At 38.9% G+C, this 15,475-nt stretch overlaps 1 protein-coding gene and 1 pseudogene across 2 annotated transcripts in view; both read left to right on the forward strand.

Moving 5' to 3' along the window:
* Positions 1 to 15,475, forward strand: part of PON3 (paraoxonase 3) — a 114,967-nt gene that overhangs the window by 44,105 nt on the left and 55,387 nt on the right. Inside the window, exon 9 of one of the 2 annotated variants that reach the window (XM_006834275.1) lies at positions 216 to 384. The exons of the other annotated variant lie outside the window; for it this stretch is intronic. Within the exon in view, the coding sequence (XP_006834338.1) occupies positions 216 to 374 (159 nt within the window). The 3' untranslated portion in view covers positions 375 to 384. Of the gene's footprint in view, positions 1 to 215; positions 385 to 15,475 lie in introns of those variants that run through there. 2 annotated transcript variants of the gene reach the window in all.
* Positions 5,640 to 15,475, forward strand: part of LOC102830770 — a 16,402-nt pseudogene continuing 6,566 nt past the window's right edge.

Consider the following 15,475-nt stretch of genomic DNA (forward strand, 5'->3'; position numbering starts at 1 on the left):
GCAGTTCAAGCTCACCAGCGGCTCCTCGGAAATTCTATACAGGGTCGCTATGGGTCAGAACCGACTCGATGGAACTTAACAACAACAATGCTTTAATGAGAAGATAAAACTATTGAAGGTATACATATTTGCAAGTCCTGAAATGTGTACAATGGTACCATCACTAGATGGCTATGTATTCCTATTGTATACTAATAAATGTCTTCTCTTGACAGGTACTCCGCATCCAAAATGTTCTGTCCAAGAAGCCTAAAGTGAGCACAGTGTATGCCAATGATGGCTCTCTGCTTCAGGGCAGCACTGTGGCTTCCATATATCATGGGAAACTTCTGATAGGCACCATATTTCATAAAATTTTGTACTGTGAGCTCTAGACTCCAGATACTCCCCCAAGTTTATGTTTGGTATATAAATTTCCTAAGCATATGAAAATTGGAACTATAACTAAATAACTAATAACAAGAAGCATGTGTCTGGGTTTTTTGTTTGTTCATTTGTTGTTTTTTATAGACAGACGTAAAGAAACACAGAGAGGCTACATAGGAATCCACCAAATTACAAGTCAAATTAGTGACAATACAGCCAGAAACCAAACCTCTCAATTCTTTGTCTAGCACTCCTACAAGAAGATGCTGTGATCCCCAGTGAGCAGGATCTCATGGTTCACCTAGAGCTCCCTGGTAACTCTATCATCAAAATTCCAGTGTATAGATCAGTCTAGATCAGAAGAGAAGATAATGTTCAAATAGCTAAAATTCCCTTCTTCTTCCTCAAGTTGAGCTGAGCATAAACTGCTAGTCAAGTACACATTTGCACAGATAAAAGCAAGAATTGTCATTACGAACTGGTGCAAGTCCTCCTCTAATGTGCGTTCTTTCCAAGTACAGCAGCATAGAATATCAAATTCTGGGAACTCTATCAGAAAAAAAAAGCTTCACTAGCTATCTTTGAGCAGGGCTGGGATGATTTATTCATGTCTAATAAGTCAATAGTTCTAATTGCTAATCTGCTTGGCTCTGAACCATGAAATGACGCCTCCGGATAGTTCCTTCAACTGTTTTCAGTTTGCACATCCAGTTAATTCAATAAATACTTACTAAGCAACCATCAACAAACTTACCTCTAAGAAAATAGAAATGAGTAACATAGTTCCAGCCTAAAGTCCTGTCTAAAGACCAACCCAAACTTAGTTTGATGAAAATGTTCCTTTCTAAATTGGATGCTTTTTTTTTTTTTTTCCAATTGTGAGTTGATTGAAGGTTTACAAATCAGATTATACTCTCTGAGCAATTGTATATTCAGCACATTATATACATTATATACTCCATTTTGTCTTAAAGATTGCAATGCCCTCATTTTAATATCACTTATTCTACTTTCTCCCTATGGTTCTTGTTTCCATTGTTCCTTCTTTCTGAACTTTGACTTTGGGTAAATGCTGCTCTTATGATCTAAAATATTGACCATTCTGTGGCATGCAAACCACACTAAAGTTGGTAGACCTGTCCATTGCTTGGCTGAAAACTGAGCCTCACGGGGGAGTTTAGTTCTAGACCTGAAGGGTGACCAAAGACCATAGTCTCAGTGTTCCATCAGTCCTTATCTGTCTAGAAAGACTGGTTTGTTTCATAATTTTGAGTTTTGTTCCACGTTTCCTCCCACTTTATCCAGGAACCCCTAATGTGATACTTTCTGAGCAATTGGTAGTGGTAGCCTGGCACCATCAGGTCTCAGAGATTGATGTTCACGTGGTTCAAGCATCTTTATGCTTATCACCTTTCTTTCCTAAAACGACTGCTCGTAGTCATGTTCTGGGTTTTTTGTTGTTGTTGTTTTTTACTTTTTACATTTTATTGTGAACTGAGTGAAGCAGACAAGATCATCAGTTTTACATTCAACAAATTGTTGTTGTTAAGGGCCATTGAGCCAGTTCCTATATAGGATTTCCAATACAGGAAACTTGAACCACCGACCTTACAGATCAGATGAATTTGCAGTCCAGTACATTAGCTCAACAAATAATACGCCTTGTTTCATCTCTTTGATTACAATCCCCTCTGTAGAAAAACAGTCGTCTGCTTCCTCCCTGTAGCTCCTATTTCCTGTCCATCTATCTTTCCATCTTTTTTCACACTGTCCTTAGGTACATGTTGCCCCTTTGATCTTGAATGACTGACCGGTTCCATCATTCATAGCAAGCATATCGTACTAGTGTTGTTGTTCCCACTATATACCTATCTACTGCTTGGCTGAAAGAGGGTGTGTTCCTTTCCAGAACTGAAGGGTGACTGAGGGACACAGTCTCAGATTCCTTCAGTCTCATTCTGACCAGTAAACCCAGTCTTTTTGTTAAAAAAAAAATTAAATAATTTTGAGTTTTGTCTCACACATTATCCTGCTCTACCCAGGACCTTCTATTGTTATCCCACTCAGAGCACCATCCTCAGGGTTGTTAGGCTTAAGCCCATTGCTGCTGCCCCTGTGCCAACCCATCTTGTTGGGGGTCTTCCTCTTTCAAGCTGACCATCTATTTTACCAAGCATGATGTCCTTCTCCAGTGATTGCTCCTTCCTGATAATACATACAAAGTATAAAAAGTGAAGTCTCACCATCCTGGCTTCTAAGGAACATTCTGGTTGTACTTCTTCCTACACAGATTTATTTGTTCTTCTGGTGCTCCAAGGTACTTTTAATATCCTTTTCCAAAAGCTTAACTCAGAGGCATAAATTCTTCTACAGTCTTCATTAATCATTGTCCAGTATTTGAGGCTATTGAAAATACCATAGCTTGGGTCAAGTGCAATTTAGTCCTGGAACTGACATCTTCGCTCCTGAACATTTTAAAGAGGTCTTGTGCAGCAGATTTTCCTAAGGCAATATGTCATGTCATTTCTTGACTGCCTCTTCCATGAGTGTTGCTAGTGGATCATTTTGATGAAGTCTTTGACAACTTCAGTTTTTTCTCCATTTATCATCAAGCTATTTATTGATCCAGTGTTGAGGATTTTTGTTTTCTTTACACTGTGGTGCAACCCATACTAAAAACTGTGGTCTTTGGTCTTCATTCGTAAGTGTTCTAAGTGTTTTTCACTTTCAGCATACAAGGTTATAACATTTGCATATTGCAAGTTGTTAATGAGTCTTCCTCTAATTCTGATGCTACTCTTTTCTTCATATGCTCCAATTTCTCAGACTATTTTCTCAGCATAGATTGAATAAATATGGTGAAAGAATACAACCCTGGTACATATCTTTCCTAATTTAAAATCATTCAGTATCTCCTATGTGCAGGTTCCTCATGAGTACAATTAAGTGTCTATTCTTCACATGAGTACAATTAAGTGTCTATTCTGGAGTGTCTATTCTTCACAATATTATCCATAGTTTTCCCACATAGTTGAAAGTCTGTGGATAGTCAATACAGCACAGGTAATTTGATCTTCCAAATTTCTTGGCAGAGATGAGTGAGTGCCTCCAGTGCTGTATTGCTTTGCTGAAAGATTGTATCCCATCAGTTCCCAGAGCCTTGTTCTTTGCCAATACCTTCAGTGTACATTGAGCTTCTTCCATCATCACCATTGACTCTTGATCATATGCTACCTATTGAAATGGTTGCATATCAAGTTTCTTTTTGGCACAGTGACTCTGTGTAATCCTTCCATCTTCTTTTGATGCTTTCTGCATCCTTCAATATTTTGTCCACAGAATCCTTCAACATTGCGACCCAAGACTTGAATTTTTTCTTCAGTTCTTTCAGCTTGAAAAATGCTGAGTTTATTCTTCCCTTTTGGTTTTAAAACTCCAGGTCTTTGCACATTTTATTATAATGCTTATCTGTGTCTTCTCTAGCTACCTTTAAAATTTTTCTGTTCAGCTCTTTTACCTCCATTTACTTTAACAACTCTATGCTGGAGAGTAAGTTTCCGAGTTTTTTTGGCATCCATTTGGGTGTTTTCCTTCTCTCTTGGTTTCTTAATGACCGTGTGCTTTCTTCTGCATGCCTGGATGTCATCCACAACTCTTGATTTTCAGTACCTAATACATCAAGTCTAATTTTAGGATAATCTCTAAACTCAGGTCATATTTTTACTCTCATGGACTTGTTCTAATTTTCTTCAGCTTCATTCTGAACTTGCATATGAGCAATTGATGGCCTATTCCACAGTCTGTCCCTAGTCTTTTTTTGGCTGATGATATGGAGCTTTTCCCCATCTTTTCTCAGCAATGTAGTCACTTTGATCCTTGTGTATTCTATCTGGTGAGGTCCAAGTTTATAGTTGTCTTTTATATTGTTTAAAAATTATATTTGCAATGAAGAAGTCATTGTTGCTGTTGTTGTGTGCCATAGAGTCGTTTCCGACTCATATAGTGCTGAGCCATCTGTAAACAAAGCACAAGTTTTCTCTTCCTCAGTCAACTGGCCATAGGCACAGACTGGGAGAGGGAAGGTCCTGCAACAGGAGTAAAGACCATGCTCATTTGGGACACTTCCTCATGCAACTTACCTGTGTCTTCAGGTCCTGCTTGAGCCAAGTCTCATACATACTACTTCCATTTAATGATGGAGCGCTGCTGTGCACATCCAGGTTTATGACTCTGTGGATCAGACAACACCCAGTTCATAATGAGTAGCTCAGGTCATATGGTGGCTTGTTGGCCCATGGTTAGGTGTTCAGTCTTTAAGACCCAGTAACAAGTCAAAAGTTATTTCTCAAAAGGCCAGTAATTATCTGCACAGCATGGCGGACTTTGGTCCAAAACCCTAAGGGTCTGTGTATGGTTCCCCGTAGGGGCCTGCCAAAGACTCCAAACTGCATCTCTATCTGACACTGACACTGCAAATACCTTTGGGTCAGTTGAATCATATGGCCCAAGTGGCAGAGTGGCTTGCACAGCAGTCCTGATTGCAGAAACAGTTTCTTGCTCTCATCCCCACTCCAAAAGAGTAGGTTTTCAAATTTCTTGACAAATTGACCAGAGTAACATACCTAAATAAGGAAAATATTTTAATCTCCAAAATCCAAAGAGGCCCACCAGGCATTGGGCCTCTTTGTGAGTTGTGGGAGTGGCCAGATGCAATAACGTATCCTTCACTTTAGTAGGAATATCTCAGCATGCTCCACACCACTGAATCCTTAGAAATTCCACTGAGGTGGAAGGCACCTGAATTTTTGTCAGGTTAATTTCCCGTCCTCTAGCACACTAACAAGGAGCTCTGGTAACATAGTGGTTACGAACCGGGCTGCTAATTTCATGGTCAGCAGTTTGAAACTACCAGCTGTTCATTCTGTGGGAGAAAGATGAGGCTTTCTGCTCATCTGTAAGGATTTACAGCCTCAGAAACCCTGTACAGGGTCACTATGAGTCGGACCCAACTCCATGGCACATAACAACAAGCATACTAATGGAGTATGGTGGTTTCATACAATAAGCACTGGACTGCAAACTATAAAGTCCACTGTTTAAGTCCACCATCTGCTCCCAGGGAGAAAGATGAGGCCTTTTGCTCCTATAAAGATTTAAAGCCTTAAACCCCAATACAGATCGTTGCTGGGAGGAGGCAAGCAGGCAACCGCTGGGGCAGAGATCATGCCTGACAGCGAGAGGTTTCCTGGGCTGCAGAAGCCACTAGAATTGGGATGAAACAAGTAGAGCAGATGCAAAATCTTAAGAGTGCAGGGACTGGGCGCTCAGTCAGCACCCAGACTGGCAGTATGACTGGTCAGGTACCAAGGCTTTCCAAAGTCAACCTTTTCACTCTGCTCAGCCTCTGGATGGAACTCTTCCCTGCCGTAGAAACCCAAAAGCAAAGACCTCAGAAAAAGGAAGAACTGGAAGGCATGAATCTTTAGTAGATAATGAAGACATGGCCAGGGTACTTACTGATAAAAACCAGGTGAAGAGAACTGGTCTTGTGGTAGCGAAAAGCATGAAAATTGTTGGTCTCCACTGTTCTAGTGAAGATTTGCATGCTGGGCAATTTGCTCTTATTAAATATGGGTCAAGACTGAAGAACTGTGATCTTTATTTTTCCAGAAAACCATGTTCTGCTTGTTTGAAAATTATTGTAAATCTGGAATTAACTGGATTTTATATTGGCCTGCTGATCCAGAAATAAGTTTGCTCACCGAGGCTTCTAGTTCTGAAGATGCAAAATTAGATGCCAAAGCAGTGGAAAGAGTGAAGTCCAACAGTCAGGCTCATGTATGTGTCTTATGTATGTGATATGGTGCAGTTTGTAGAAGAGACTTCTTACAAATGTGATTTTGTTAAAAAAGTTACAAAAGCACTGCCGGATGCTAATATTGGCTTTTGTTCTGAATGTAAACAAGAAAGAATAAGAGAATATGAAATGTTATTTTTGGTTTCAAATGAAGACATGCATAAGCAAATACTGATGACAATAGGTTTGGAGAACCTGTGTGAAAATCCATACTTTAGCAATCTAAGGAAAAACATAAAGACTTTATCCTTCTTTTGGCCACAGTAGCTTCCAGTGTGCCCAACTTCAAACACTTTGGATTTTATTGTAGCAGTCCAGGACAGATTAATGAAATTCACAATCAAAGTTTGCCACAAAACATTGCAAGGCACTGCATGGTTCAGGCCAGGTTATTGGCATATCGAACTGAGGAGAAACTTTCACATGCATATGAGGTTATTGAAAATCTAATGGCTTGAGTCAGGTGCACCTTAGTCCTCAAACTGACATCTTATCTCTTCAACACTTTTAAAAGGTCTTGTACATCAGACTTGCCTAATGCAATACATATAGGGTTCCTAAGGAACATCTAATGGGTTTGAACTGCCAATCTTTCAGTTAGCAGCAGTCTAGTGCTTATCGTGCAATGCTACACTAGAACTCCCCAGTCTCCTGTTTATCTGCCTATGTATCCATATCACAAGTTTCAGAATCCCATTTCTGCCCAATCAATGACAGACATCATTCCAGGGTGGGAATTCAGCTGGCATTATGATTCAGCCTCTCGTACAATAAGCCTCTGAGTTTGTTTTTTGTTTGTTTGTTTGCTTGTTTGTTTTGGCACTATCAGCTCTGCTACTACAAGAAATAAGGCTTTCTTTCAGGGCACAAGTGGAAACTTTGAGGTCTTTTATGTGGTGCTTGAGCTGTGACCCCTTAGTCCTGAGGTCATCTTTCTCCTTTACCATTTTGTCTATTGCAAGTAGGACCAACCAATAAGCTACTCGATACTTATCCTGACCAAGGTGCAGAAAAGTGTCATATACGTAATCGCCTAAAGCTTCACTTCTGTCTAATACATGACCTATTTGTGGTAATACCTTGTGTATTAATATTGCCACCTCACGCCACGGATTAACAGCACTCTCATCATCCTCTTTACTAGTGGAGGCAGAGTTATCAGTGCCTTTGAAACTAGTCAGACTTAAGAACAAATTTAGAAAATTCATCCTTATGATTTTGTTTCTCTAGAACCACTCTCAGTACCAAATGTTTTATGCTGGGTTCTCTAAAGAAGGAAAACCAGGGAAACTTATCTATGCATCTATAAAAAGGAAATTTTAATCAAGGAAATGGCTTACACAGCTATAGAGGTGGGACAGTTCCAAACCCGGGTCAGATGAACCAAGATTGGTAGCCAGGCAGACAGGTCTGGCACATTCAGGAGGCAGGCAGGTCTAGCAGGTAAGAAGGCAGGCTACTAATAACTCCCAGGATCAGCAGGGAATAGAGCAGGTCACTGGCTCAAGTCCAAAAGTCTAAATAAGAAGTATTATAGGAAGCAGCTAAAATTGACACAAATGAAATATATACTTTTAAATGTATAATTTAAAAAGAAGAAAGCCTGATATTAAAGAGAAGAGTTTTCTTTATTTGTTTGCTGGTAGAGAGTAGAAAAATCAATCCAAAGAAAGTTCAAGAGGGAAAATTGTAAAGATATGAGCAAAAACAAGATGGCCCCCAGCAATCCTTACTTCCTGCTATTAATGTGACTGCATAGTTCTATCCCACATTCAGATATGATTGATGTGAAACCAATAGGATATTATAGAAATGATAAGTAAGTTCCAAGATAAAGTTATTTTATAAAAAGGCAGTTTTCGCCTTGCTCGCAGAAACTGTATTATGATGAAAATTTTTGGTTGTCTTAAGGTACTGAGTTTTGGTGTAATTTGTTGTGGTAATTAGTACATCTCATGAAACAGAAAACAACATACAATGGAGAGATCAACAAAGTCAAAATTCATTCTTTTAGAAGATTAATAAAAACCAATATCTGTTGAGACTTATCAAGAAAAAGAATGATTCAAATAACCAATGTCAGAAATGAAAAATGAGGCATGCAGTTGCTATAGACATTAGGTAGATAAAAAGAGAAGTTGATGAACCACTTTTTGCCAACAAATTTGAAAACTTAATGAAAAAAATTAAACTTCTAGGAAAAGTGCAAATTGCTGTGACAAATAGAACCAAATATACAGTGGCTTAAAAAACAAGGATGCTTATTTCTTTTTCATGTTAGTTTTCAGGGAAGTGAGCTAGATTTATAGATTTATAGAATCATTCAGGAATACCACCAGTGTGGGTCCAGCAGTAAATAGAGAGCTGTTGAGGAAAGTATTTTAATGGGACTCTTTACTTAGATGTGAGTAGGTTAAGGAAAACTAGCAAGGCACAACATAATATCCCAGTACTAATAATTGGGTAGAAAAGGTGGGATGAGAAAGATTCTCAGCATTCCTAAGTTTGAAGACACAAGGGATGGAAACAGTTACTTGAACTAGAAGAAAGCAACTAAAGGGGAGATTCTCCCAACAGATACTGTGGTAGAAGGATGCAATCCACTTGGATAATTCACTTAGGAGAGAATTAAATATCAAGACTTAACTATCCTCCCACCAAATGATCTTGTGCCCATGTTCCCAACTAGAAGCCAGAAGATACAGGCGCTGTTAATGAAGTCCTTAAGCTTTTACAACACAGAGAAAGAGGGAAATGCATACAGAGTGGATCTCAGCAGCAAACGAATTCACCATGTTGCTGCACCATCCCCAAGTAATTGTGATCATCTGTGTGGTTGAAGCCAGGTCACCACCTTGTTTGAGTTATGTTGATCACAAAAGGGGAAGAATATAGGGGATGTGAAAGAAGAATGTTCAATGCCTTAAGGCCCAGGGCCAAAAGTGGCATGCATCATTTCTGTTTATCTTCCAGTGGTAAAATCTAGTCCCATAACTACATCTAACTGCAAAGAGGATAATCAACACCATATGATTGAAGAAGCAAGTGTTTAAAGAAGACAAAATAAATTTTAGTAAATAAATCACCTGTGAAAGAGTCCACCTTTCATCATCAAATGGCCATCTGTGCTCTTCTCAGAAACATTGACTCACTCAACCTTCATTAATGGACGCAATGCCACATCCCACCTAATTTTTATGTCTGACTCGAAGCACAAGATCTTTAGGAGATGCATTTGTCCTCTGTATTAGTGCAATTTGGCTCCATGTGGCAATCTATAAAATAAAATGACTGTTCTTCAAGTCATCTGACTTATAATGGATGTTGCTGTTGTTGTTGTTAGGGTGCTGTCAAGTTGGTTTCGATTTACAGTGACCCCATGCACAACAGCACAAAACACTACCCAGTCCTGCACCATCCTCACGATTGTTACGATTGAGCCCATTGCTGTGTTAATCCACCTTGATGAAGGTCTTCCTCTTTTGGTCAACCCTCTACTTTATCAAGCATGATAGTCTTCTCCAGGAACTGGTTCCTTCTCATATCATGTACAAAGGATGAGACATGAAATCTTGCCATCCCGGATTCCAACGAGCATTCTGGTTGCACTTCTTCCAATAAAAATTTGTTTGTTCTTCTGGTAGTCCATAATATTGTCAATATTCTTCTTCAACACCATAATTCAAATGCATCAATTTTTCTATACTCTTCCTTATTCATTGTCCAACTTTCATATGCATAAGATACAATAGAAAATTCCATAGCTTGTGTCAGGAGCACATTAGTCCTCAAACTGGTAGTTTTGCTCTTTAACACTTTAAAGAGGCTTTTTGCCGCATATTTTCCAAATGCAGTATGTCATTTGATTTAACTGCTGCTTCCACAAGGGCTGATTGTGGATCCAAACAAAATGAAATCTGACAATAAATGTTTTGTCCATTTATCATGATGCTATTTATTGGTCCAGTTATGAGGTTGTTTGTTTTCTTTACATTGAGACACAATCCATATAAAAAAGTTGATCTTCCTTAGTCAGTATTTCAGGTCCTCTTCACTGGCATCAAACAAGGTTGTGTCATTTGCATACTGCAGGTTGTTAATGAATCTACCTCCAATCCTAATGCCATGTCCTGCTTCATATAATCCAGCTTGTATTATTTGCTCAGCATACAGGTTGAGTAAGTATGGTTAAAAGATACAACCCTAGTATACATCTTTCCTGATTTTAAACCATTAAGTAGCTCCTTATTCTGTTCTAACGACTGCCTCTTGGTCTGTATACAGGTTACTCATGAACACAAATGTTCTGGAATACCCATTCTTCACAATGTTATCCATTGCTTGTCATGATCCACACAGTAGAAAACCTTTGCAAAGTCAATTAATCACAAGTAAACATCTTTCTGGTATGCTCTGCTTTCTGCTAAGATCCATCTGACATTAACAATGATATCTCTAGTTCCCATTCCCTTCTGAATTGGGCTTGGCTTTCTGGTAGTTCCCTGTTGATATACTGTTGCAACTGTTTTTTAAATTATAGTCACCAAAACATTATTTGCATATGATATTTATATTGTTCCATAATTTCAGCATTCCTTTTAGTCACCTCTCTTTGGAATGGGCACAAATAAGGATGTCTTCCAATCAGTTGGCCAGATCGTTGTCTTCCAGATTTCTTGGCATAGCTGAGTGAATGGCTTCAGGGGTGCATCAGTTTGTTGAAACATGTCAATTTGTATTTTGTCAAATCCCAGAGCCTAGTTTTTTGCCATTGCCTTCAGTACAACTTGGAATTCTTCCTTCAGTACCATCAGTTCTTTATCATTATGTTACCTCTTTAAATGGTTAAGTATTGACCATCTATTTTGAATAGAGTGACTGTGTATTCTTTCTATCATCTTTTGATGCTTTTTGGATCAGTCAATATTGTGCACATGTTGCTGTTGTTAAGTGCCTTCAAGTTAGTTGCAATTTATAGCAACCTATAATAGGAGCTCTGGTAGTGTAGTGGTTACGAATCGGGCTGTGAACCTTAAGGTCAGCGGTTCGAAACTACCAGCCGCTCCGCGGGAGAAAGATGAGGCTTTCTACTCCCGTAAAGATTTACACCCTCGGAAACCCTGTACAGGGTCGCTATGGGTAGGAACCGACTCAATGGCACTTAACAACAACAACAACATAATAGGGTTTCCAAGGAGTAGCTGGTGGATTTGAACCACCAACTGTGTAGTTTGCAGTCCAGTGCTAATCTTACAGCACCACACCAGGACCCTTCCATATTACAAGACAAGGCTTAAATCTTTTCTTCAGTTCTTTCACCTTCCGTGTGTTCGTCCCTTTTGGTATTCTAACTCCAGGTCTTTGCATATTTCACCATAATAGTTGCCTTTGTCTTCTTGAACTGCCCTTTGAAATTTTCTTTTCAGCTCTTTTGACTTCCCCATTGCTTCCATTTGTTTTAGTTTCTCTACACTCAAGAGCAAGTTCCAGAGTCTTTTCTGACAACCATTTTGGTCTTTTTTTTCTTTCCTGTCTTTTTAACGACCTTTTGCTTTCTTCCTGTTTGATGTTCCTGATGTCATCTCACAATTCTTCTAGTCTTCATTCATTAGTATCTAATACATCAAATCTGTTCTTGAAATGGTCTCTAAATTATGATGGGATATATTCACAGTCATATTTTGGATCTCATGAATTTGTTTTAATTTTCTTCAGCTTCAGCATGAACTTGCATATTGCTCTATTCCACAGACTTGTTTGGGCTAATGTTATTAAGCTTTTCCATCATCTTTTTCCACATATGTAGCCAACTTTTTTCTGTGTATTCCATGTGTATAGTCCATGTGTATAGTGAGGTCCATGTGTATAGTCACTTTTTATGCTGTTTAAGAAAGGTATTTACAATGAGTATGTCATTGGTTTTGCAAAATTCTATCATGCCATCTCCAGCATCATTTCTAACACCAATGCTATATTTTCCAACTACTGATCCTTCCTCTTTGTTTCCAGCCTTTGCATCCCAGTCACTAGTAATTACCAATACATCTTGATTGAATGTTTGATCAATTTCAGACTGAAAAAGTTGGTACAATTATTCAATTTCATCATCACTGGCTTTAGTTGTTGGTGTGTAAATTTGAACAATAATGGGATTAATTAACTGGTCTTCCTTGTAGGCATATGGATATTATCCTATCATAGACAGCACTGTACTTTAAGATACATGTTGAAATGTTCTTTTCAATGATGAATGCCATGCCATTCATCTTGTATTTTTCATTCCTGGCTTAGTAAACCACATGACTGTCTGATTAAAAATAGCAATAACAGTCCACTTCAATTCATGGATAATTATCTTTATACATTCGATTTCATATTTGACAACTTCCAATTTCCCTAAATTCACACTTAGTACATTCCATGTTCCTTTTACTAATGGATGTTTGTGGCTGTTTCTCCTCATTTTGATTGGTACCCTATAAGCAAATGAGTGTCCCAAAAGCTTTGATCCATTCACATCATTATGATTAACTCTACTTTGAGGAGGAAGCTTTTCCCTAGTCTTATTCTGAGTGCCTTCCAACTTGAAGGACTGATCTCCTAGCACTATACCTGACAATATTCTGCTGCTGTTCATAGTGTTTTAATCTTCTGGCACTATACCTGAAATATTCTGTCATTACTCATAAAGTTATCTGTGGCTAAACACTCAGAAGTAGTCTGCTTCACTTTTTCCAATTTGTCTTAGTCTGAAGCTCCCCTGAAACCTGTCCAGCATGGGAAAGCCTGCTTGTATTTAAGATACTAGTGGCATAGCTTCCAGTATCAAAGAAATACCCAAGTCTCCACAGTACAACAAACTGACAGACAAGTCGTGGATTCTGACTTCTTATAGTGACCATGTATGGGGTTTCTGAGGCTATAAATCTTTGCAAGAGCAAAAAAGCCTCATATTTTTCTTGCAGCTAATAATGATTGTTGTTGTTGTTGTAAGTACCATCGAGTCAGTTCCAACTCATAGAGACCCTGTATAGTATTTCCAAGAAGTGGACGATGAATTTGAACCACTGACCTTTCAGTTCAAACTGACCTTGTGGTCCAGTGCATTATCCCATAATGCCACACCAGGACAAATCAAAATAACTACAATAAATAATTCTAATATAATGAAGGAAGAATGGAATACACTCAGCAGTTGTAGGTCCATAAGATTCTTCTGCTAGAAAAAAATTCCCATGTCCTCTATAATTCCAGACTTTGCTCCTTGGAATTGCTTCTTAAAGTCACATCCAAAATGCAGCTGCAACTACTGTATAATTTTAGTAGCCTTCTTCCTGCAGGTGCAGTTTTGAGACTTTGAGGACATTTTCAGACCAGCTTTGTGGTTTCTTGTGATGTATAAACATCTTAGAAACTTGATATGCTTCTGAGGCAATTTACTTCCAGTCAATGCCATGTGCCAGCAATGGCAACTAGATTTCTTTTTAGAGCAAAGTTTTAAGTGTACTTCATTTCCTTGTTTTCATGTATACCCATTTACTGCTCCCACATGTAAATAGTATGTCTTTTGAGTTATTAGAATGAATGGGTAAGAGGAGGCAACATCCTTAATTTAATCTGCCACAGGAATGGATCCATGGGTTTTCTTAATTGGGAGGTATTTAAGAAAAAGCTACAAATTCTCACCTTCCAGGTTATGATATGCATTTGAATTATGGTGTTGGAGAAACATATTAAAAAAGACCATGGACTGCCAGAAATACACATAAATCTATCTTGAAAGAAATAAGCCAGAATGCTCCTTAGAAGTGAGGAGGGTAAGACTTAGTCTATCAGACATCAGACACCATATCAGTCCCTGGGGAAGAACAGTATGCTTAGTAAAGTGGAGGCATTTTGAAAAAGAGCAAGACCCCAATGAGATTGATTGACACGTTGGCAGTAACAATGAGGCTCTAGAAGGAACAACTGTAAGGATGGCACAGGATCAGGAAGTGGTTCATTCTGTTTCACATAGGGTCACTATGAGTCAGTACTGACTTAAGGGCACCTAATAGCAATAACAACAGATGTTGTGATAGTTAAGCTCTTGTGTTAACTTAACTGGGCCATGGTTCTCAGTGGTTTAGCAGTTAAGATATGGTAATTCGCTGTGATGAGATCTAATATAGTGTAATCACTTCTATGATGAGATCAGCTATGGCAATAAACTGAAAAGAAGTTTCCTCATGGATATGGCCTACAACACCATTTAACTTACAAGTGAAGAAAGGATAAAGAAGTGAGTGAAGGAGGAACCTACCATCACCAAGAAAGAAGAGGTGGTTCTTTGAACCTAAGCTCCCTGTACTATTTACCTGCTAGTTGGAGGGAAAGATTGATTTCAAGACATATGGACATCTCTAAGAAATGCTGGCACTACAGATGTTGAAGGGAGACAAGGACTTGTCTGCAGAGCTGGTGCTCTGAATTTGGACTTCTTAAACTGTAACTAAGTATTGAAAAGCAAAGGTTTGAGGACTAAGGTGTGCCTGACCCAAGCCATGGTATTTTCAGTAACCTCATATGCATGTGAAAGTTGGACAGTGAATAAGGAAGATCATAGAAGAATTGATGCATTTGAATGATGGTATTGGAGGAGAATATTGAAAGTACCATGGACTGCCAAAAGAACAAGCAGATCTGTGTTGGAAGAGTACAGCCAGAGTGCTACCTGGAAGCCAGGATGGCCAAACTTGATCCCTCATACTTTGGACATGTTATCAGGATGGACCAGTCACTGGAGAAGGATATCATGTTTGGTAAAGTGGAGGATCAGAGAAAAAGAGGAAGACCCCAGCGAGATGAACTGGCACAGTGGTGGAGGCGATGGGCTCAGGCATAGCAACAATTGTGAGGTTGGCCCAGAACCAGGCAGTGTTTCATTCTGTTGTGCACAGGGTCACTATGAGTTGGTACCCACTCGATGTCACCTAACAACAACAACAAACTATGAGAGCCACAACTCATTTGTTAGTTTGTCATACTGTACTGGCTTGTGCATTGCTATGATGTTGGAAGTATTTGAAATACCACTGGCATGGTATTTCAAATATCAGCAGCTTCACCCATGGATTAATGGAGAAAAATGAAGAAGCAAAAAGAAGACAAAGTATTATAATGAAATGTGCAAATACCTGGGGTTAGAAGACCAAAAGGGAAGAACACACTCAACATTTCCAAGCTAAAAGAACTGAAGAAAAAACTCAAGCC

This window comes from Chrysochloris asiatica, unplaced genomic scaffold, assembly GCF_000296735.1.
Source record: "Chrysochloris asiatica unplaced genomic scaffold, ChrAsi1.0 scaffold00010, whole genome shotgun sequence".
In the NCBI taxonomy this organism is placed as follows: domain Eukaryota; kingdom Metazoa; phylum Chordata; class Mammalia; order Afrosoricida; family Chrysochloridae; genus Chrysochloris; species Chrysochloris asiatica.